The sequence below is a fragment of the Alternaria viburni genome, assembly GCF_023758015.1.
Source record: "Alternaria viburni strain BMP 2772 chromosome Unknown scaffold_42, whole genome shotgun sequence".
Classification (NCBI taxonomy): Eukaryota; Fungi; Ascomycota; class Dothideomycetes; order Pleosporales; family Pleosporaceae; genus Alternaria; species Alternaria viburni.
Genome location: NW_026055811.1, coordinates 108,414 through 129,936, shown reverse-complemented (window position 1 = coordinate 129,936; position 21,523 = coordinate 108,414). Strand labels below are relative to the sequence as shown.

The following is a 21,523-nucleotide window of genomic DNA, read 5'->3' as shown; positions in this document are numbered from 1 at the left end:
TCGGTCTCAAACGTTTCCCCCTCGCCATTCATAGCTCCATGCAGATACGTATCACCGACGAGAGCGTAACCTTCACCACGTGTTCTTAACACATACGGAATTCTGCACCCTGCGAAGAAGCCAACACTATCTCCTACCCTTGCCGCGACCGGTATTAACCCCATCAATCCCATTTTAGTGATGGCAAACTGTCGCCCCTGCATACTCGTGATATGCGTATGCTCGAAATCTTTTTGACCGGCTTGTATTCGATCGCAGTGACGACGCCACATCGACATCCAAGCGGCGTTGCACAAAATACCAAAGAGAGGAGCAGCGAGCGGGATAGCGTAACGCAAGAACTTGTTCTTCCTCCGGAAGCAATATGCCAAAGCTGAAGAGAACGCTGTAGCGATACCCAAGACCCAGCCCGCCAATTTACGTTGGTTCTTGAGTGTAAAGTTTCGGAGCATAAGATGGGCGATAAATGGTTGAATGCCGTAATCCTGATCATCAGGGGGTTCAGATCCGTTTGGGTAAGTGCGATTGCAGCATAGGGTGCGCCAGAACGCATCGTAATGGGAATCGCCGGTAGGTTGGTAGATGCCGTCATCATCAAGGATGTCTAGTCGTTGCGTTTTCAGTAGTGCTTGCACACGCACAACCCAGGCGGTATAAGCAGCTATGTTTTGTAGGTCGTCGGCGCCGGCTTGCCGCATTTCGACTTCGCGCAACAACGTCGGGAACGGAGCCGTGTGGGTGATCGTGTCGAAAACAGCACCGCGGATACGGAGAAACTATTGGATAGGTCAGTCAGGGAGAGGCTTGCATCTTAAGTGAATCTCACCTTCTTCCCGCATTCCTCCGACAGCTGAAGCTCTGGCTTTCGTTCAATGTGCGGCTCTCTCGAGGGATAAAACGTCATCATAGACGTGTACGTGGACTGGAAGTTCTGTGGCCTAAAAACATCAACCACCCAGCTTGCCTCTGCGATTTCGTCGTCTTCGTCTCGTGTGATTAAAGACCAGACATCCAAAACACTACCCATGGTGGGCTCGATCCTGCCTTCTAGGAGCATGAGATTCAGGTCCCTCATCACGTCCCCGTAACTTTTGGAGTAGTCCACAAAGCTCTCGTCGGTGTCGCTTGTTAGACTCACTAGCGCAAATACCTTGTCTCGCCGATCCGCCGCATCAAACCAGCGGGTATTTATGAGAAGGTACAGGGTACCACTCTCTGCATTCTCGCGTGCGTTTTTCATCCAGAACAAAGCACTTGCGCATGACAGCCTAAAACTGGCTGCCCGTCGCTCATTTTTATCTTTGATTGGCTTCATAGAATTTTGGGTTCTATACACAAAATTTGTCATGTGCGACCATCGCGCGATTGCTTCGAGGACCGGGAAATCTTCATCCGCCGTAGTGGGACCACACCAGATTGACACATGGCGGGCGAGCAAAAGCTCCTGAACACTGCGGAGACGTCAGTAAGACCTGAGACCATACGCAGGCTCGAAAAAGCTTATGTAATACATACATCCATATACGGCTAAACCACGGTCGCAGAAGAAATTCAGCCAATGCGTCGAAACATTTCTGTGCCACTAAATATGCATCCCTATCAAAGTTATCGTACTCATCTAGATCCCCGTCTTCACGGTAGTTATGGATCACTCTCAGGAACTCCAGCGCCTGCTCATCGGTCGCTTGCGCTTCGCCCAACCATACGACCACACACTCCGCTTCGGTGTAGATTCTGTCCATCATGCGAACCTGAGACGTCCGTTCTGAGGTGTTGAATTGGTTGATACATATTGCATCAACCCAGAGAAGTGCTCGAGTTCCTCTGCGGCGGTACTCGCGCAAGGCGGAATGGAGGTTTGGTGTTACTTGGAGAGGATGGGAGTTGCATGTTATCTGAACGGGATTTTGATTAGGGCCCCAGCAGTATGATAGAGCGAGATAAGGGGTTGGATTCGTGTCCAGACATGTTTCCGATAATGTGCATCGTAGTGGGGCCGATGATTCGTCCGGCTCGACAGTGAGCAGGCGGATAGTTCGTCCTGTAAGTTCATGGGGGTAGATTACTGAGTTAGCCATCACCAAGTAATGGTGTTTGCCACCTAGGTGAGATCACTGGAGTAGTACGAGAAGATGAATAAGGTGAGAAGTTGTCGACGGGCCGAGGCTGGGTGGCATGCCTGTCTAGACCTCCCTCGCTCAGCCCTGCAAGACCTGGCGGCCTAATACGAGGTCGCCCCATAGGTGGAAGGGGTGGTGAGCTAAAGATCTCATATGGAGCCGCAGTTCGAAAATCATCTCGGCACGAGACTTAACATGTATTGCAGGGAAGTGCATCAGTTGTTTTGAGAGTGAAGAGATGAAGAGTGATGGCAGGAGCTCCTGTCGGATGGCGAAAGAGCCCTGGAGCGAGAGACTGCCGGCGCTAGTCTTTATACGCACTAGCATCATTCCGTCTAGCGCCATCCCTCACTCAGTCCATCGGCTTCGCGCAATAAACCTCCTCAGGTGTTATCACGGCCAGGTACGTCGTGAAGATAATTAGTCCACCCACAAACTCAGCTTCGCACCAATAACCTAAGACCTGCATATCACCCGCACTTTGTAGGACAAATCCATTTATACCCGGCTCCATGGTATCACCCGCCACAAAGCTTGCGACCTGTCCCATCACAGCACCTGTTGAACCACTTAGTGAGTTCCACCAAAACGGCTACAGGAATTGGTACCTCGATACGTACCTATCAACCACAACAATGCTATGATTAGGCACAGCAAGGGGTATACGCACCAAATGCTAGTGATCGTGAGAGGTAGGACGGTTTCGTGATTGGGATGATGTACAACGCAGAATCAGGGGGTTTGTGCAATGTGATGATGACAGGTGTAGTGTACATAAAGGCGTGACTGGGCTGTAAATATGGTACTTCTTTCTTGTTCACCTGCAAACATATACATTCCCACGATTTCACAGCCCAAACCACAGTAATCCCAAGACATACAACACCAAACAGCATCATGCGTTTCTCCACTATCGTCCTCCCAGCTCTTGCTGGCTTCGCGCTCGCAGCGGAAACGTGAGTAACTCCCCATGCATACACTGCCTCCTAGTCTTACCGGACCGCAAAAGTACTAACATCCCACCCTCAGCAACCCCGCCGCCTCCGCATCATCCGCCCTATCATCCGCCGCCTCATCAGCCGCCTCATCAATGGCATCCTCCATGTCATCCGAGGCCACAAAGACAGAGGCGAAGACTACCGCTACTGAAGCGAAGTCGACTGACGCGACATCAACTGGCGCGGCTGTTGCTATCGGTGCTGGAGAAGCTGGAGGCGTCGTGGTCGCTGCTTTGGGAATTGCTGCTTTGATGTTCTAGGTTTCAACGTGCACGAAGGGAGGCTGGGATGAATGGGGGTAACGAGGACAGTGGGGTGTTAGATGAAGCTAGCAGTAGTGTACAACAGAAGTAGGATGAGAGTTGTGGGAAAGAAGTCTGAATTGAACAATCATTGATTCATAACCAATGTCTAAGCACCGTGTGCAAATATCTTACAAACCCATTCCTGATTCAGTCCATGCATATGCTATCCATGTCTTCATTCCATGCGCTTCTCTGCCATTACTCCTCCTCCCTCATATTGTCCTCCATTTATAAGATAGCAATCCTCCTAACCTGCACCACCTGCGCCCTAGGCACAGTGACCTTGAGCGCACCATCCTTGAAGCTAGCGCTTACATTAGCGACATCGATGCGTTCCGGGAACCTGAAAGTGCGCTCGAAAGATCCGTGGACGCGTTCTTGTTGCTGAGGCTGCTCTTGGGGTTGTTGCTGAGGTTGCTGAACCGGTACCTCGGGTTGTGGCTGGGTTACCACAGCTGTCTCGGTATTCTTAGGCTCGTCGACGGCCTTCTCCTTGCCCTTGGGCTCGCGAGGCTCGGTGGGAGATGAAGGTCGAGAAGAAGGGAAGTCGGCGGCGAGGTCTTCGAAGTCGTCCTCGACGGTAGGTTGGTATGACTTATGCGATGAGGTGTCGCTGTCGGGTGTAGCGGCGCGAGTGGTTGGTGCCTCGGTCTCGGTGGTGGTGTCGACTTCTGGCTCCGACTGTGTAGCGGCAGGCTGCTCAATGCTAGCGGTAGGTGTGGGTTGGGCCTCGATCTGAGGTAGCTGTGGCTGAGATTGAGACTTCTCCGACTGCCACTGGGTGTTACCAGCAATCTTCAGTGTGTGCTCATCGATGACCTCAATGTTGACGTTGTCCTGTTCGAAGCCCTGGATGTCTCCATCCACCTGCCATCCCTGCTCGATCTGGTTGACTTGGAAGTCGGCTCGAAGTGCGCGCTTGCGCTGCAGCTGTCGCTGGCGGTAAGCTTCGCGTAGTGCCTCTCGGTGGGCCTCGATCTGAGCCTTGCGCTGTGCTTCGCGCTGTGCTTCGCGGTCGATCTCGCTCAGGAGCTCATCGACCTGGCTGAAGAAGTTGTTGTAGGGCGAGTATTGTGGGCGGCGAGGCTGAGGACGGGAGACGCGGTAGCCGTGGGCGGGTCGTGATACCGGGGCGCAGAAGCCGAAGGGGTTGCACTGCTGTGCCTCGTAGGCGGGTGCCATTCGTGGAGTGAGGATGAACGCCATTGCTGGGGTACTTTGTTCGAGGTGCGAAGCTTGTTGCTCGATGAAGAGAATAGTGTAGAGTAGTGAAGCTCAAGAGTAGCTGTAGATCGTAGATCTGTAGATGTGTTTGTCTTTCGAATTGATGATGGGCTCTTGGAGAGCAGGAAGACATGGATTTATAGCCATTATGGAGGCGTCGCAAGCAGCAGCCGATTGCGTGCGCAGTGATGAGCAATGCAGATTCCGTAAGACAGAGGACGATGCTGGAAGAGTGTAGACGATGCGCGACGATTGGTGATGCTTCGAGGTTTGTCACGAAGACGCGTGAAGCTTCGCGATGTTTCTCGAAGCTTCTACGTCATCCGGCGGCTGGGATGGCTCGTGCCCCGCTTATGTAACCACACCCGTCCACCCTGCACCCGCCCTTTCCAGATTTACACTTGCAGCATGCCTCTACGAGAACACCGTTATGATGAACGAACGGTCGTGCAGATCTGAAGATGCGTCATATAATAGCAACGGAACTGGGGTCAGTTGAGACCCTGCATAGAAGACTTTGCCGATGTCCCTCATCATGACAGGGCGAGGAGCTCATATTACCAGTCCATCACTCCGGTCTCCAAGATTGGTCAATACAGTTGTTCTTCAATGCTTAAATTATGGTTTATCCAAATCTATATCTATCGCATCTTCCTCAGAACATCCCATCCGCTCATCTAAGCCTTATACCTAGCCGGCATAGCAGCCTTGAGCAGCTTAGGGAAGTTGGGTGTGCCGAGACCAGAAACCGGGTCCCATCCCGCAGTAGCGTTCCAGCTAGCATACGGAATAACTGGGCTACCGTTAGGCTTGCCGTTGAAACGGGCATGGCCATCGCACCCAGTGCTACCACCGAGAACGATGTCGTTGAGTGCATCGGGGTTAGAGTACAGCAGGGGGTTCAAGAAACCAAGAGCGGGCTTCTTGGCACGAAGGCGGGCGTCGTTGAGAAGAGCGACGATGCCACCGAAGGCGGGAGCCGAGCAGGAAGTTCCTTGGTAGCCCTTGAGGGAACCCTTGTCGTAGACGCGGTAACCTGGAGATCAGATCAGTATATGTCTTACATGCAGTGTGTACAGGAATGCCGCTTACCGAAACCCTGTGCCGAGACGTCGGGGAATCCACGTCCGTGACGGTTGAAGTAAGGCTTGTTCTTCTGGCCGAGCTGGTGGAAGTATGCCTTTACGGCATCGTCCTGGTACGAGGGGCGCTTCCAGTAGTCGGAGAAACCGCCGGAGGAGAAGAAAGTAGCAGTCTCGTTAAGGTAGCGAGTAGAGCCGACGGAGGTGACGAACGGGCACGCTGCAGGGTACTACGTAGAGGTACGAAGTCAGTATATGTCACATATGCACTCCGTACAGTCAGAACTTACCTGGGGCTGGAACTTAGTCGTGTTCTTGCCGTCGTTGGAAAGGCAGGCAGAGCCGGTACCAGAGTCACCGGAGGAGAAGATAACGGAGACACCACGGCTACCGAGCTGAGCGAAGAGGTTGCAGACGCTGAGAGCGTATGACTTGGGCACGCTCTGCTCGTTCTCGCCGTAGGAGGTGGAGATGACCTGGGGAAGGTCCTTCTGCTTAAGCTTGAGCACGCTCTGGAGGAACTCGAGGTAGGGCTCGTTGGCGCTGTCGGCCTCATCAGGCTGGTCGAGATCAGCGACCCATGGGCCGCGGCCACCGGTGCTGTACTCAGTGACAGGCAGAGGTTGAGCAAGACCGAGCATGTACTGCAAGTCCAGGTTGGCCTCGCCACTGTCGTCACTGGAGTTCTGGTCGTTCAGACCACCGTTGAACTGGACGACGGAGAAGTTCTGGCCAACGGCCTCGGGAAGAATGTTCTTCTCGAAGAGGGCGAGGTCGCTGTAGCGAGCGTACTCCTCGAGGTAGGATGCGAAAGCTGCCTTGCTGCCACTCTTGGGGTCGGGAGTGTAGTCGATCTTGTAGAGCTGCTTCAGGCACTGGGGAGTGATGGAAGCATCACAGTTGACAGTGATGTTGGGGGAAGAAGCGAGCTGGATACCGAAGATCTCACGCTCAGTCTCGTGGTTCGCGCGGATGGCAGCGAAGCGAGTAGTCGGCTGAACGAGGTTGATGTGGTCGGCAATCTCGTCAGGGACAGAGTACTCAAGGGTGCGGAGAACCTTGCGGGGTGTGCTCTCCTCGCTAACGAACCAAGAGAACTTCGTTCCGAGGAGCTCGTTGGCAACACCGACAGTGGTTCTGAAGGTCACCCAGTCGGCATCGGTCTCGAACTTCTCGATACCGGCAGACTTGAGCCACGAAGAGACGGACGAAACGGTCTCCTCGCTGGGCATAAGCATGCGCTTCATCTCCTCGTGCGACTCGTAGTGCTGGCCGTACTTGGGGTTTGAGGGTGTGGAGATGTCCATGACGGTCTGCTCAAAGCCCGCGGTATCGCCTTGCGTGAGCGCGATCTGGAGCTTGAGCGTGTGTGCATCAGATGCTGGGCCTTGAAGCTTCCATCCTGTTGATCATTAGCATAGCTCATGGCTCGATAGAATATGAAGCTCACCCTCAGGAACTTCGAAGAGCTTCTCAAACGGCTCGGCGAAAGCCCTAACAGCCAACAGCGAGCCAACGATGAATGAAAGCACAGGAGCCATCTTTGCCACGACCGGTTTCCTTGAGCGAAGGTAGTCCGAAGCGAATGCGGATGAAGAGACAACGAACAGCGGACTGCATTGTAGTTTTATACCGCACCCACGGTCGACCTCAGTCCCTGCATGATAGTCGTGTTATTACCGACCTACCCCATGGAGTTTAGATTACGATTGTCGCTCATGTCGTGGTGCGCATACGCGATGCGTTGAATGGAACCGACAGTGTCCAAGCAAGGGGCTAAGGAAGACAAGCCTCGGACTGGGGGTCTTGACAAGGCTTGTGTGCCGGATAACCTCCTTCTTGTTTTGGACGTGGCGTTGCGATAACATGACCGATGACCCCACATGGGTGGTTGTGACAGGTTGTGACGTGTGGATCCTGTTCTGTGCGCGCTCGTTAGCACCGGGCTAGGGCCGCCCATTTGGGTTGGCGTTATAACCGGACCACTGCCTCGGCCACAGTTCATGCAAGGCACATACGAGCACCTTCCGGTATCAATGTAGTATTGGTCTCTAGAGCATGTCACCTGCATTTGAGATCTTCCTAGATCGTTTGGTAATTGCGAGCAATCTGGGTTTCTATGATCTTCGCCGCCACCTGCATCCTGGAAGGAACCGTAGCTGAGATCGTCGCAAATGAGAGAAGTCGCAAGTATAATATACTGAGATCGTCGCAAATATCGGGCGGATAAACACCAGACTAATATTGCGAACGGCCCGCCTATGAGGACCGAACTCCCTGGGACATATATCAAGATATCAGTCGTTGCCTTTCATTGACTCCATCGTCACGTCCAGAGACTTGCCATTTTAAAGCCTCCAGCACATTGTACCGATGTGTATGCTGCCAATAAGCCACATGTGTGAGAAATAGCTTTGTTACCCAAGCTCCGCGAGACGCGTAGCATCCTCGTACCTGATTCTCAGTGTCCTCTACTCATAGGTCAGCTCGTGATTGTTCCAGCAGAGCTCGAAGCCGTTTGCGCGGAACCACTCGATACGAGTGGCTTCGAGTTCGAGTATAGCCTCCACTTGTTCCTCAGAGTAGTCAAGAAGGACCCTTTCGAGTGCCACCACAGTGACCTCAAGGTAGGGATATCCGCTTGAACGTCTTTGCCCACCGATGGTTCGCCTTAGCGTCTCTCGCAATCTATCTGGCAGGTGTTTATTCGGCTTGGGGTTCATTGTCAGTTTATAATGCAGATATGACAGCTTCTTGTTGATAAGCTCATGTCGCCGATGTTCGATCTCATCTACCGCGAGTTAGAATACTACATGTGTCTCAGAGCTACATCGCTAACTCACCTGACAAAGATTGGGGTATGGGAAGTCCCAAGGTGCGTAGTTTGCTCTCGTTGCAGTAAAAAGTCATTATCTCAACAACGAGAGCGAAACAATCTTTGCTCCCGAAGAGATAGAAAACCCAAAGCAGCAGTATCGACTCGCGGCAGTATTCACCCTCCATTTCATCACCATAGATTTTGTTCATCCAGACATCAGTGAAGAATTGCACCGCACTAGCGCAGTCGTAATAGTCGACGAGGATTCCAATTTTCGCCATTAGTTCGAGGCTCACGGACTTCGGGATCTGAGGGCTGCGCAAGTGTAGCATGTTCATGAAGAGGAGGAATGCTTCCTCCTCCCAATCGTCTGCTGTGATATGGTAACGACCGTCGGCCTGCTTGCATCCCTCACTCCAGGTACCAGGTGAGAGCGCTGCTTTGAAGACCGGTGACGCCAGTTTGAGATGGCGTGAGGAGACAAGGTAAAGGATAGATCCCTCAGGAACATTAAGGATTACCCAATCCGACTCCTTTGTGATGAACGCCCTCGCAGGCGACTGGTGAACTTCGATATCGTCCGAGATGGACATCTTCGTGTCCCATTCTTTCATGCTGAAGGGGAGTTGATCAAGTATGTCAAGGTTGTCGAACGGTGAATCATCCCACCAAGCGAAGTATTCGCCATCACCCGGTGATCGTAAGATTATGACTGTATCCGCGTCTGGGTCGATCTCATGTACAACTGGAGCCATACTCGGATGTTGTGGGTGAATTAGGTTGAGTGGTTGTGATTTAATGCTAAGCAGGAAGATCCGGTCGTATGACCCTGTAAGCCATTGTGCATACAATTAGTGAGGTCGCCCAGTGTTTTTCCTCTTCTTCCGATGAAACGCAAATGCACGGACAATTGTGAATGGAAAAAGTAGTAGTGCTGGGAACCTACTGCCCACCGAGACGGTTCAACACACATGGAGGGTGCATTGTCACTTTCATCAACACCAATCTTGCTCTACATGTGGTCGCGATAACGTCAGGTAGAACATGCGCTTTCGCGAGGTGGAGGTGTAGCATACCTAGGTACTGATCGCGTGTGAAAGGGTCACGGCGCGTGAGAGGCGCGAACCGCATGATGACACAGACGCCACTAAGAGCGCTCGCTTCCGTCATCGTATCGTATTGCGCGTAGTATCGTGTGATTGTCTGAAAAAGCAACGCGATGCTCGTGTCAATGCCCAGGTGAGGCTGGTGTTGAAGGCTGCGTGGTGTTTGGAGCTCGGAGCGCGATTCAGCTAAGTGGGGCCATGTCCAGAACAGCACTAGCGTGAAGCGCGTCCTCGATCTCGCCGCTGTGTGAGCAGCCCATCTGCTCCTTTCTTCCTTGACCCTCCCCATGCTGTTCACATCACCGTGCATGCCATTGCTACGACGAGCTGGGCTACAGCTAGACCAGCGCCTATGGCTCCTATCCTCGTCGCCCCTCGTCCATGCGCCGCCGTGTATCGTCTATTCAGTCTTTGGCCCATTTGATACGTAAGCGCGTCGCGTTCTTTCTCCAGCTGTTCTAACCTGAGCGACATGTAGCTTTGCGAGGTTTGCAGTGTATTTGCTGAAGAAAATCCTGCACTTGAGGCTTCGTAGCCGTCTTCGATTGAAGCGGTTTGGTCAGGACTTCTGACTTCCTGCTGACCGCGCTCGGTCTCCAATTGCCGCTCGATACGTTGCACGCTCGACATAATTGTTTCATCATCTCGTGCAAGATTCTTGTCCCACACCATGCGGATGTCGTTGAGGTCCACTTTCGTACGCTCAATGTCCTCGTCTACGGACCGCATACTCCCAGCCATCTCGGTAATCGCATCCTCAAGTTCGTGCAACTCGTCTCTCCGGGAATGATGAGCCATCTTGGTTAATCTGCCACGCGCCTCGTCTACTTTGGCTTGCAGTGTGTCGAACGATTCCGTCAAATGCTCTAACAACACTTGACCGGCCCTCGTCTCATGGATGAGCCGATGGCCATCTACCAACTCTCGCTGGAACGCCAGCGTTAGCCTTCGGCCTTTTCCCACAATGTGCTGAAGTATTTTCCCCGCATCTACCTCTACAGCTGATAGCCTGACTAGCTTACCGCCGTGTTGTACAACATCCTGGATCTTCCCGCGGAGTTCCTCGTGTCGCAATTCCGCCTTTACAAGTTCATCTGTGGTAGCTCTATCCCACATGGTAGTTGCCACAATGACTCCACAGAATGCTTCTTCCCCGCACATGCTCTTGAAGGCGTTCAGCGCCCGCACAGCAGAGCCTTGTAAACGGTTATTTGTAATGCAATGGAGGTAAATGATTCCGCTGAGTTTGATCTTTCTTTCGTAAGCGGCTGCTAACCAGTACGCCAGCTCCTGCAATGTTTCTCCATCGGATCGCCGACTGTCGTTGAAGCCAGGTGTGTCTATCAGATGAACAGTCTTTCCGAATACGCTAGTGGTGTGTATCGATACCTGGCTTGTACCTGTTCATTGGTATCAACGATCGGTCAGGCTTCAGGGACGCCGAAGAAGCCTACATGATGCGAGTTCATGTCCGGAAAGCTGTTCTAGAGAATTGGTACAATGCTCGATGAAGGTAGATTTGCCAGCACCAGTCATGCCCATCACTGCAATGAAAAGGTCATCGGGGCTGCCAGGCTGAGTCAGTTCTGCGTTTGGAGAACAGAGATTTACCCACTCAACAGGTTTCGAGCCTTCAAGATTCACGGATTCCATTGTGGAACGATGGGCGAATGTACCAAGTCGCAAATCAGTATGTTCAGTTGGGTCGGGATGTCATCCAGTGGTCACGTCGCGATAGCTTTGTTACGCCGCAACAACTCTCGGTGCGGCTAAAGACAATCCTGCGGCAAGGTTGTACAGCCCACCTTCCCGCCGTATGGAAACCACCAATCAGCAACGTACACGTCAAAGCTACACCACAATCGCTGTGCCGCAGGCAATCCTCAAGTACGCCTCTGCGCCTGGGTACGGTCCGTGCGCGATTCCGCCTGCAGGCCGCATGATAGCGTCAGCTAAGGTCAGCATCCCAGCTAGAGTGTGCAGCACTGTAGCCTGCCCGTCTTGGCAGCTTTGGATGCGCTTGCATCTACTGTCATCGCATTGCCTCATTGCAACACGACCTCCTATTACGAAGACCGCATCAGTGTAATGTGCGCAGTATGAGCGCTCTCAACATCTCGCCGACCAGAAGGGGAAGTCACGATGCGCTGGAGCCGATCCGCTCACATGGAAGTTCATCCAACATATTTCCTCCTACAGCTCTTACAGTTACGCGGTTCAACCAGAATGCGCCTTCTTCTCGGTATGAACTTAGCATCCATCCGGTTTCGTGGTCTGATCTGTCGCTAGAGCGATTGGCATCCTCGTTATGGGCCTCACTGGGGCTGGCAAAAGCACATTCATCTCGCGAGTCACACAGAAGAGTGCAGATATCGGGCATTCGCTAGAGTCATGTATGTTCGTCTTGAATGATGGGAATATCGACCTAATCATTTGAAGGTACCACTGATGTCGTATTCCAGACACTACAGCGAAACAACGGCCAAACAGTATATTTGATCGACACGCCAGGCTTTGACGACACTCATTTGGAATACGCAGCAGTGTTTCGAAAGATTGCTTCATTCATCTGTACCTACTGCGATGGCTATGGGCGCAGTATCCCAATCGGAGGAATGATCTATGTTCAGCGGATAACAGATATGAGAATGTCGGGGTCTTCACTCAAAAGCCTCCGGATATTCGAGAAGATTTGCGGCGAGCGACATTTTCAGGATGTTGTGGTTGTCACAACGATGTGGAACTCGCTGAAGACGAAGGAAGCGCATGATGCAGCAACGATGCGAGAAAAGATGATGTGTGAAAGACCCGAGTTCTTTGGAAATTTGATAAGAGGGGGAGCTAGGATGGAGCAATACCAAGGTGATACCTACGGTGGCATCCGGATTGTCGAACTATTAGCAGACAGATGGAGAAAACTCGTTCTGCAACTGCAGCGCGAGATGGGACGAGGCGTGGCTACGAAACTAGAAGACACGACAGCGGGAAGATACATCGACGGTGAACTGGCCAATGCCCGCGAGAAGTACGAGACACAAAAGCGGGAGCTAGAGGAGTGTGCAGAAGAGGCCGAGGACGATGATGATCTGAGAAGCGAATTCATCGAGCAAGCGGAAGACTGTACTCGCAACGTCAACAACATCATGACTGATCAAAGGAGTCTGTCCGTCACACTTGAAGACATGCGGAACGAGCAGGTGGCGTGGTGTAGCATAGGCCGCAACGATCAAGCGGAGGACACCGTGCATGAAAACAACTCCGCACGCATTTTCGAGCTTGAGCATGAGGTTCAAGGGTTGAAAAGAGTGATAGAAGAGCAGCGTGTAGAAGGTCGCCTTGCCCAACGTGGAGGTCTCGAAAGGATCGAAGCGGCCGGGCAAGAGATAGCAGAGGCTAAGGAACGAGATCAAGTGGTGCGCGAGAAAACAAAGGAAAGGCGGCCAAAGGAGGTCATTATGTGGATGCGAGATTTCTTCGCGCTAAGACCCGCTGGAGATATCATACCACCACCACGTCGAGCCGACTCCATGCCCATAGAGACAATGATCTCTAAGAAGACTGGTACAAGGGGCTGGAAGCGAAGTCGATCAAAAGGTCGTCGACCAGGTGTCAAGCGCACATCTTCGGATGATCACCCTAAACAGCCTCACACTACTTCGCAGTACCTCCAGGATCAACAGACCGATGAGCCTGGCTATCTTGATGAATCTGAGAGCGAGTCTGAGAGCGATATGGAGGACCCGGCGCCTCCGATGTATACGCCGCATCATCCCCACTCGTATACACCTGCGGCCCCATATGTACATGACAGTCGCTATCACGTCTCGCCTCATGATGTTTCTAGCGATCCTACTGGAATGTTGCGCGTTCCACCACCACAGCCTCAGCCTCTGATGCGAAGAATCCCACATTCCGCGGGCCCGCCGTATGGCCAGCATCTTCTCAGGGCTCCTTTACATAACAGCGGCCCACCAGGCGATTACAGTTACCGCGGATAGAGTAGACGGGTTCGATACAACTGCGATTAACTTCTCTCATGTATTCATCAGTCTTGGGCGGGCAGATCTCCACTCCGCACCAAGCTTAGCCATGAGAGATGTATCGTGTAGCTATCGCTAGGCTTGCAATGACGTAGGGTCTCCATAGCTGCATACGCATGAGCTTTCCGACATTCAAAATTGCTCATCTGAAGATGCTATCTAATGTGGCACAGTCTATACCAGCTCAGCGCGTGGCTGCAGAGACCTTCAGTAAAACCAGCTGTGTCATGACATCTGGGCTGCATGCACTGCCCCGCGATGAGATGCGCGCAAGTCAAAACGTGGGGGCATCGTGGAGCTGAGAACTATCCGGTGAACCGCAAGGGACGGCTGCGCGATAACCGCAATATGGGTACTCTACGATGGAGGGGCAGGTACGACGTTGGTTCGTCGTTCGCTAGCCTATTAGCCGCCGTGGTGCGTTGTCACCACATCACTAAGCCGGGGGCTTGCATACAAAGGCAACGCCGTACATCGAGGCGTAAGGCTGGTCTTAGCGTCATGTGAGGCTATGCATGAACCTGTAGTTCCCATCCCAGGATAGTTCCTTACAAAGCGGTTGCCTTGTCGCCTTGTCGGCTATGCTACAGCATCCACTCCAGGAATGAGAAGCTTCCATCGCTCAACTTGAGTGACTTGGATGACTAGAAAACAACATATCCTTTGCCCTTCATCCGTAGTTACGACGAATTAACCACAAGTATGACGAATAGAGTGGATAGCCCTCATCGCGAGGTACCTCCTCTGCCGGAATTGACGTACGAGCCTATCAACCCTCTGACGGCTATCTACTGACTTCATTGCGAAGGCCCGACGACATAATTATTGCAGTGATGGGCATAACTGGCTGCGGAAAAACTACTTTCGTGAACCTCTTCTCTGATCGCAAGCTCGAGGTTGGGCATGGACTAGACTCATGTGAGAGCTATTTTCCTCCCCCCTATGCACCGTGGACTAAGTGAACTCCAGGCACGGTATCAGTGCAAGTTGTACCTTGTACGTTCGAAGACGGCACGAAGGTCTACCTGGTCGATACCCCTGGCTTCGATGACACCTATCGGTCCGACTCCGAAATCCTGCGCGAAGTCGCGCTCTGGCTGAACAAGGCGCACACGGAGAAATTGCGACTAGCTGGAATCATCTTCCTCCAACGGATCTCAGATGTGCGAGTAGGCGGTAGCGGAATTAAGAACATAAAAATGTTCCAAAAGCTGTGTGGTGACGGCCCGCTGTCAAGCGTGGTGTTAGCGACAACAATGTGGGACATGGCCTCACCAAATGCAGCAATCGAACGCGAAAGAGAACTACAAGAACAACCACAGCTATGGAAACGAATGATAGACCACGGAAGCTGCGTATTCCGTCACGACAAAGGAAAGTCGTCAGCGATGAAGATCATCAAATACCTGATGAAGCGAAAGAAGCCCGTAACCCTCGACATACAGCGCGAAATGGTCGACCAAAACCTCGAACTAGTCGACACAGGCGCTGGAGGCGCCCTAGCATCATCCGTAGAAACGCTCATCAAGCACTACGAAAAGAAGCTAAAAGAGCTGGAACAAGATCTCAAAGAGGCCCGCGCTCAGAGCAACAAAGAAGACCGCGAGATTTTGGAAGCAGCGCAGAAACAATACCAAGACAATCTCGCGAAGCAACAGCAGGAAATGCAGAATTTACAGGTTAGTGCGGCGCAGCTGATAGAGGATACTAAGAAGCGGTTTGAAGAGAGCGAGGTGTCGGCTAGGGAGAATATGCTACGAGCTCAGGCGAATCATGCCGCAGAGCTGGAGAAGCAGAGGGTGGTGTTGCAGAGACAGTTTAAGGAGAAGTATCTGCAGATGATGCATGAGCGGGCGTGTAATGTAATGTAGCAGCGGGTAATACAATCGCGTGTATAAAAAATTGCATACGCACCTAATGAACCAAGCTAAACACTACTATACCAACAACGATGGACGTACACCAAATCACCATCACAAACCAGGACGGGCCCTCAATCACTCCCCCCTTCTTCACACTTTCTCTCTCTGCTCTTTCTCTCCATCTGGAAAACCACCATGGATGTTCACTTCTTGCGAACTCCGCCTCATAAACTTCATCAATCTCGCTGCTGCTCTCCATCTCTTCCTCACTCTCACTTTCGCTACCATCTTCCTCCAAACCGAACCTCCCTCCATCAGTAAAACACCATACTTCTACCGCCCAATTCGGTCGTACCCGGGCGTTCCAATCTCCTCCACTGATCCGCATATTCTCGTCCACGTCCCATAGCTCATGCATGATGATGCCGTCTTTCTTCAGTTCACCGAGTAGAGCATTGAGGTCAGTCCAACTGGAGTAAAGACAGTAGTCGAGTAGCTTTTCGGTTGTTATACCGTCTTCGAAACGGAAGAGGAGTATTATTGGACTTGGTGGTATTGGAGCCGCGGGATTTCTTGGCCGACTGACGTCTTGCCCCAGCAGGTGGAGACTAATACCAGAGTCGACTCGGAAAGGTGGTGCTCTGATGTCTTCTGTCTTCAACCCCTCCTCTTTGGATGGTTTCCCGACAATACACCGCGTTATCCAGTCCGCACTGGAATGATAAAACCAGTCGAGAGAAGTATTGGATTTCGATTCTGGATCTATAGCGGTAAATTCTCGATTATTACTGGTATCCTCGTTGTGATCGGCTATCCAGTTGGTAGTCGTTGCATGGCATTCTTCGTTCGCTAGGTGCATAGCGTTTCAATGAGTTCATACTCAGACGTATCATCAGAAGCAGCAGCCATCTCTTGATAACCCCCACCATAGCGCTTCCCAGCTCCGCTATCCGGATTTCAATCATGGATGAGGCTAATCGAGGAACCGCATGTCTTGAACAAAGGCTTCCATTCGCCGCTCCTACATCTCCCGCCTGATCTTGCACAAGAACTCAAAAAACATATGGGATGGGTACAAGCGCTATGTACCCCACGGGTCTTCCATATGACTAGAGACGATCAAAGGCTGATGACGGTTGACATGTAACACCAAAGCTATCTGTCCCGTAACTTGAGATGACAAACGTGGGATAGGTAGCACTAAACCCACATCTTCTATCACTTCCCGCACAGCCGGACAAAGAGACCCAGTCAACACACTGTCACGAACTGCGCTTGTCATGTTACACCCGCGGCAACGGGGAAGAAGAGGCATGGCGGCCGCCGACGGCAACGTTCTAGCCTCGACTGTCTTTGTGATCTCAGCCAACGGCTTCTTCACATGCTGACTTGACACTATGGGAGTCGAGATTGAATGAGCTCTCCGATTGACCAGTCATGTCCTGAACAAATTTGTATGTAAAAAGCAGCCTGTATGAGTTGTGTGAGCTTTTTATGGTGGTAACCATTCGATTGGAATATAAGGTCGTTCAAACTAAATCTTAACTACATCGCTTCGTCTAAAAACGACCGTGACCGTTGAGCACATAACCAGCATCAACGCAAACATCAAGGATATCTATCATACATCGCATCGCGACGTACATCCTGAACGCCAATCGCTATCCCTAGATCATCAAAAAGAAACTCGTACAACCGAAAACATCATCATCAAATCACTCCCTCTCCTTCTCTTTCCCCTTCCCATTCCCCAGCGGACTCATCCCCGCACCACTCCCCAACCTCGCACTCCTAATACTCGTCTGTCTCGCCAAGCTCGCAGAACTTCCCTTCGATCTGACTTTCAAACTCTTGATAGAATTCGACGGGCTCGGCCGAGGCGACATTCTGGGTGTACCCCCTCTACTTCCACTACTGCTCATCTGTTCAAACCTGCCCGCCAGATCCTTCACCCTCGTCGGCGACTCCTTCCCATTATTCCCATTCCCATTATCATCCCCAGTATCCCGAGGAGGAACATCACTCAACATGCTCGCGCCATCGATATCTGCATTAACAACTCTGAGCTTGCTCTTTGGAACTGTGAACATGACTTGCACAACGCGACGCTCGACCGCGGCTTCGACGTCCCAGTCTGCTTCGCTGGCGGGGGTGCAGGGACGGTCTCTTTCGTCGCCTCTGTCGTGTGAAGGTGGTACGCCTAGTTGGTCTGGGGATATGGGTGTACGTGGGGTAGGTAATCTCTCCTCACTGTTGATGGTGACGAGGAGGTTGCTACCGCGTTCCCGCCACTCTTGACGTGCGCGTTCACGCTCGAGTATGGCAATGTCTTCGGGGGCGCCCCAGTCGTCGCCTGCGGTGCGGCGCCAGGCGGGGTCTTGTTCTTCCTCGAGCCAGTCTTGCTTGCCGCGGCGGTTGCGCCAGAAGCTTGCGTCGGAGGCGGCGCGTTGGGGTGTCGAATTTGTAGTCGCGGGAGCAGGCAGAGATTTCCTGTTGATGGAGCGGGGAGAGGGGTCGACGGGGGAGGTCGGATCGTCTCTGTAGGGCTCGTGATAGGTTGGTGCTGTTGTGAGGGAGCGCGTGCGTTCGGCGCTGGAGACGGAGCGTGTTAGTACTCTGCGGACGCTGCCTAGCCAGCTCATTCTGCGCTCTCTGGTTGCGGGACGAGGGGCGGATGATAGGTCTAGTGCGAAGGATGTTGCTGGTGTGGCTGTAGCTGCGCGACTGTTGCTGCGGTCTGAGTCGCGGTGTGTGGTTGAGCCGGATGAGCTCGTGTCGGGTCTTGGTCGCTCTGGATTTCCCCCAAGAAGTACCTCGCCTTCTGCTTGTAGACGGGAGAATGATGATTGTGCGGTGCGGAAGGAGTCGACATCCTGCTCTCCTTGCAGGCTACTGAAGGACTGCGTTCGAGGGTCTTCTGGTGAGTGTCGGCCAGCCTTGTCATGAGTAGGACTTGTATCAGGCGTCTTGAACGGGTTGGCACGCATGGCCGTGTTCAACATGGGCCCGGAACGCATGGACGCACTGCGTCCAACGCCGCCGTTAGATGAAGTCCAGGACAGCGTACTCCTCTCGCTGAGGTTCGAGCTTGTACGTTCCGAAGTAGACTTGTCAGGCGATAGTCTTCCAGCTGAATTGGTATTAACCTCGTAGCTCTGGTGTTGGGGCGATGGGGACGCCGAATGAAGGATGTTCCTGTTACGTCCAGGGGACTCCGTGAAAGGATCCAAAACTGGAGCGTTATCAAGTATTGCCGACCCAGATCTATGTCGTGTCTCTGTCATCTCCTGATGCCTGCCCGGTGTACTATTGTCGTGCGCTGACTCCTCATCAGGCTCTTCCTCCAACTCATCGATAGGATGTATGCTTCCTGGACCTCGGGGCCTGCCCATGGCGTACTGAGGTCTACCGCTCAAGTTGCGTCGCAGTCCACGCGTCGGACTTGGGACCTCGACCAATAGTCCAGTTCTTTCCACATCGCCCCGTGTGGTGGCCTTCCATCCTTGTCCACCCTGTGTACCGGCTGGGAAGTAATAAGGCCCGTTCTGATCGGTAATATAGTCCAGAGCATCTGAGTTTCCGCCGCGGCCATCGAAGCTTTGAGGGTAGTCTTCGGCATTGTATCTGTGAGTAGTGTAGGAGATCTCTTGCAGTTGCTTTTCACGGAACTCCCTTCGCTTCTTCATACGCCTTGCATACCACATGTAGAGCGCGAACACTCCACATATCGCAGCCAAACCGATACCAACACCGACACCCAAGCCAGCCTTTTGTCCAGTCGTAGACAACAGGCCGCTACTGGCAGACTCTGACGGCGACTCTTTGACCGGGGGAGTATAATCCGAGATCCAGGTATTCGAGGTAACGTTGAGTAAGTATGTTTGCGTGTTGGCTGCTGGCGCGACGTCTCTTCGCTGTGTGCCGGATGATGGGATTGAATAGCCTCCGGTAATCATCAATACGCCTCCTGGGAGCATGGCCGCTCCATGGCCATAGAGACCACCGTCGTTCGGCAGCCCGGTACCAGTAGTGGATGGAACTACCCACTCCCAGTCACCAGCACCACCATAGCCATCTGCAACGCTGAGTATAGCGAACTGGGGGTCTGCCGGTGTATTGATATCGCCCACCCAACCTCCGACTATAATGATCTGCTGGCCATCCGGACTCAGCACAGCGGTATGACCGGAACGAGGATCGATCGAGGTGACGTCTGCTCGAATAGCTAGGTCTGTACGGGAAGTGTCGGGTTGGTCGACGCCGATGAAGGTCCAGCCCTGTTCCGGAAGGGAGAAGAGCGCAATCTGCGACATGTTGATGAAGGCAGCACTGGTGTGGCCTCCAATGAGGACAAAGTTCTGCTGTTGTATCTGCGTTCCATCGCTTCGGTCGGAGAAGGTTGGCGAAAGACCCGTGATGGTGAACCCAGCTTCGGGTATAGGCGGTCCGCGACTGGACGAGACGTCGATGTCGTAGTTGAGTGGCTTGCTCGTATCCTCCGAAGGCTGTACGGTGACCATGAAGTTTGAGTAGTTGGCCGCAGACTGCCAGTCGCTCGCAGTATCATTTTGATCAGGGCACATGCCACCGAAGAAGTATGCGCCGGTATTCGCAGCCTTCCCTCCCACGATAGACGAGAAGGTCATGCCCCCGCTGAGGTAGTTCGCGCCCATAATGGACGTATGTGAACTGTCGACCACCGAAACATCCTGCTTGCTCCAACTGCCCTTGACGACATTCTCTGAGGTATCCGGTACAAAACTCCACAGCTCTCCACCACTCGCACCCAGAGTGCAGTCGCCAGTGTACACCGTCAGATTGCCGTCGTGGTCGAGCACCGGGGTGAAGGCGCGCGGGGCATTGTCGTCGAGGAAGGGCAGCGTAGCGTACAGTGTGTTGTAGGGCAGGTTCGACGCTTTGACCTGGGACGATAGATCGATGGTGCTCAGGGCGAATTGCGTAGACGATTGCGACGACGGGCGAAAGACGTAGAGGGTATTATTGTTGTGGAGGAGGCGTGTCGGGTTGTATGGCATCTGGGCTGCGACGGCAGACAGCAGTAGCGACGTCGACAGGAGTGGCAGCCATTGCATCCGAAGTTCGATAGGCAGCCTTAGTGATGTCGACATAGTGGTGGTATGATGCGCGAGGACCTTCACCTCGAATGCTGGAGATGACGTCCCATGAAGCACGACTCTGAGGATGCGGGACAGCGTAACACGGACTGTGGAAAGCGACAGTACTGTACAAGTGGAGATGAAGGTGCGCAGACGCAAACCAGACAGTGGGCTGAGATCTGCGGGCCATGCACGGGACCGTCTAGAGTCGAGATGGCTGGCGTTCGGGGTTCGTTGCAGGGGCCGCACGGTTTGTTTACGCGACCGCGTAACCTTGGAACAGGATCTTCTACCTTGCAACTTTAGGCTAGAAGAGCTGCAGCGCCCTATGCAACACAGCTGTATGCTCTTCCAACTATACTGCACATCAACACGCAGACACACATACACACAGATAGATGAGACCTCCACCACCTCCCCTCCGCCTCCCCTCCTCCTCCCCCACCCACCCAGTGGGCTCAGATCTGCGGTTCATGCACGGGACCGTCAAGCGTCGAGGTGGCTGGTCTGTCAACAGAGGCCCAGCTCGCAAAGCTCTCGACCCAGCCGCGTAGGACTCGACTAAAGTTGCGTAACGTACTATTCTAGCGTGTATATCTCGGTGGGAGGCGTCCATCGGTCCAATCAGTATTGCATGCCACGATCGGGAGCCGTTCCGAACGCGTCTGGGCCTGATTTGCCCTGATTTACGCACGCCAAGCTGGTTAGTAAACAGGGTCGTTCGGGGCAACGGCTTTTCGTGGCGCCACCAATCCTTGCATGTGAAGACATAGGCATCGCCAACGTCGGGCTTGGGAGACGGAAGAGTTTCTCAATACACACGCAGGCACAGAGAAAGATCGATAGGAAGC

General features: G+C 53.0%; 8 protein-coding genes across 8 annotated transcripts; 3 read left to right on the top strand and 5 right to left on the bottom strand.

Moving 5' to 3' along the window:
* Nucleotides 1–3,017: 3,017 nt before the first annotated feature.
* J4E79_011476 (uncharacterized protein) lies at nt 3,018–3,378 on the top strand (the record flags this gene model as incomplete). Its single annotated transcript, XM_049360305.1, has 2 exons — nt 3,018–3,076; nt 3,150–3,378. The coding sequence occupies 2 exons, from the start codon at nt 3,018–3,020 to the stop codon at nt 3,376–3,378; spliced, it is 288 nt and encodes a 95-aa protein (XP_049205257.1).
* Nucleotides 3,379–3,651: 273 nt separating this feature from the next.
* Nucleotides 3,652–4,605, bottom strand: J4E79_011475 (uncharacterized protein; the record flags this gene model as incomplete). The annotated part of the gene is made up of 1 exon (XM_049360304.1): nt 3,652–4,605. The coding sequence occupies one exon, from the start codon at nt 4,603–4,605 to the stop codon at nt 3,652–3,654; it is 954 nt and encodes a 317-aa protein (XP_049205256.1).
* A 719-nt stretch (nt 4,606–5,324) lies between these two features.
* SED2 (Tripeptidyl-peptidase sed2) lies at nt 5,325–7,270 on the bottom strand (the record flags this gene model as incomplete). Its single annotated transcript, XM_049360303.1, has 4 exons — nt 5,325–5,683; nt 5,740–5,959; nt 6,020–7,131; nt 7,180–7,270. 4 exons carry the CDS (start codon nt 7,268–7,270, stop codon nt 5,325–5,327), a joined length of 1,782 nt encoding a protein of 593 aa, XP_049205255.1.
* A 930-nt stretch (nt 7,271–8,200) lies between these two features.
* J4E79_011473 (uncharacterized protein) lies at nt 8,201–9,717 on the bottom strand (the record flags this gene model as incomplete). The annotated part of the gene is made up of 3 exons (XM_049360302.1): nt 8,201–8,520; nt 8,573–9,376; nt 9,624–9,717. 3 exons carry the CDS (start codon nt 9,715–9,717, stop codon nt 8,201–8,203), a joined length of 1,218 nt encoding a protein of 405 aa, XP_049205254.1.
* A 230-nt stretch (nt 9,718–9,947) lies between these two features.
* J4E79_011472 (uncharacterized protein) lies at nt 9,948–10,769 on the bottom strand (the record flags this gene model as incomplete). The annotated part of the gene is made up of 1 exon (XM_049360301.1): nt 9,948–10,769. One exon carries the CDS (start codon nt 10,767–10,769, stop codon nt 9,948–9,950), a length of 822 nt encoding a protein of 273 aa, XP_049205253.1.
* A 1,730-nt stretch (nt 10,770–12,499) lies between these two features.
* On the top strand, nt 12,500–13,614 carry J4E79_011471 (uncharacterized protein; the record flags this gene model as incomplete). Its single annotated transcript, XM_049360300.1, has 2 exons — nt 12,500–13,453; nt 13,498–13,614. The coding sequence occupies 2 exons, from the start codon at nt 12,500–12,502 to the stop codon at nt 13,612–13,614; spliced, it is 1,071 nt and encodes a 356-aa protein (XP_049205252.1).
* A 912-nt stretch (nt 13,615–14,526) lies between these two features.
* Nucleotides 14,527–15,564, top strand: J4E79_011470 (uncharacterized protein; the record flags this gene model as incomplete). Its single annotated transcript, XM_049360299.1, has 2 exons — nt 14,527–14,611; nt 14,702–15,564. The coding sequence occupies 2 exons, from the start codon at nt 14,527–14,529 to the stop codon at nt 15,562–15,564; spliced, it is 948 nt and encodes a 315-aa protein (XP_049205251.1).
* Nucleotides 15,565–17,346: 1,782 nt separating this feature from the next.
* J4E79_011469 (uncharacterized protein) lies at nt 17,347–20,684 on the bottom strand (the record flags this gene model as incomplete). Its single annotated transcript, XM_049360298.1, has 2 exons — nt 17,347–17,455; nt 17,488–20,684. 2 exons carry the CDS (start codon nt 20,682–20,684, stop codon nt 17,347–17,349), a joined length of 3,306 nt encoding a protein of 1,101 aa, XP_049205250.1.
* Nucleotides 20,685–21,523: the final 839 nt, after the last annotated feature.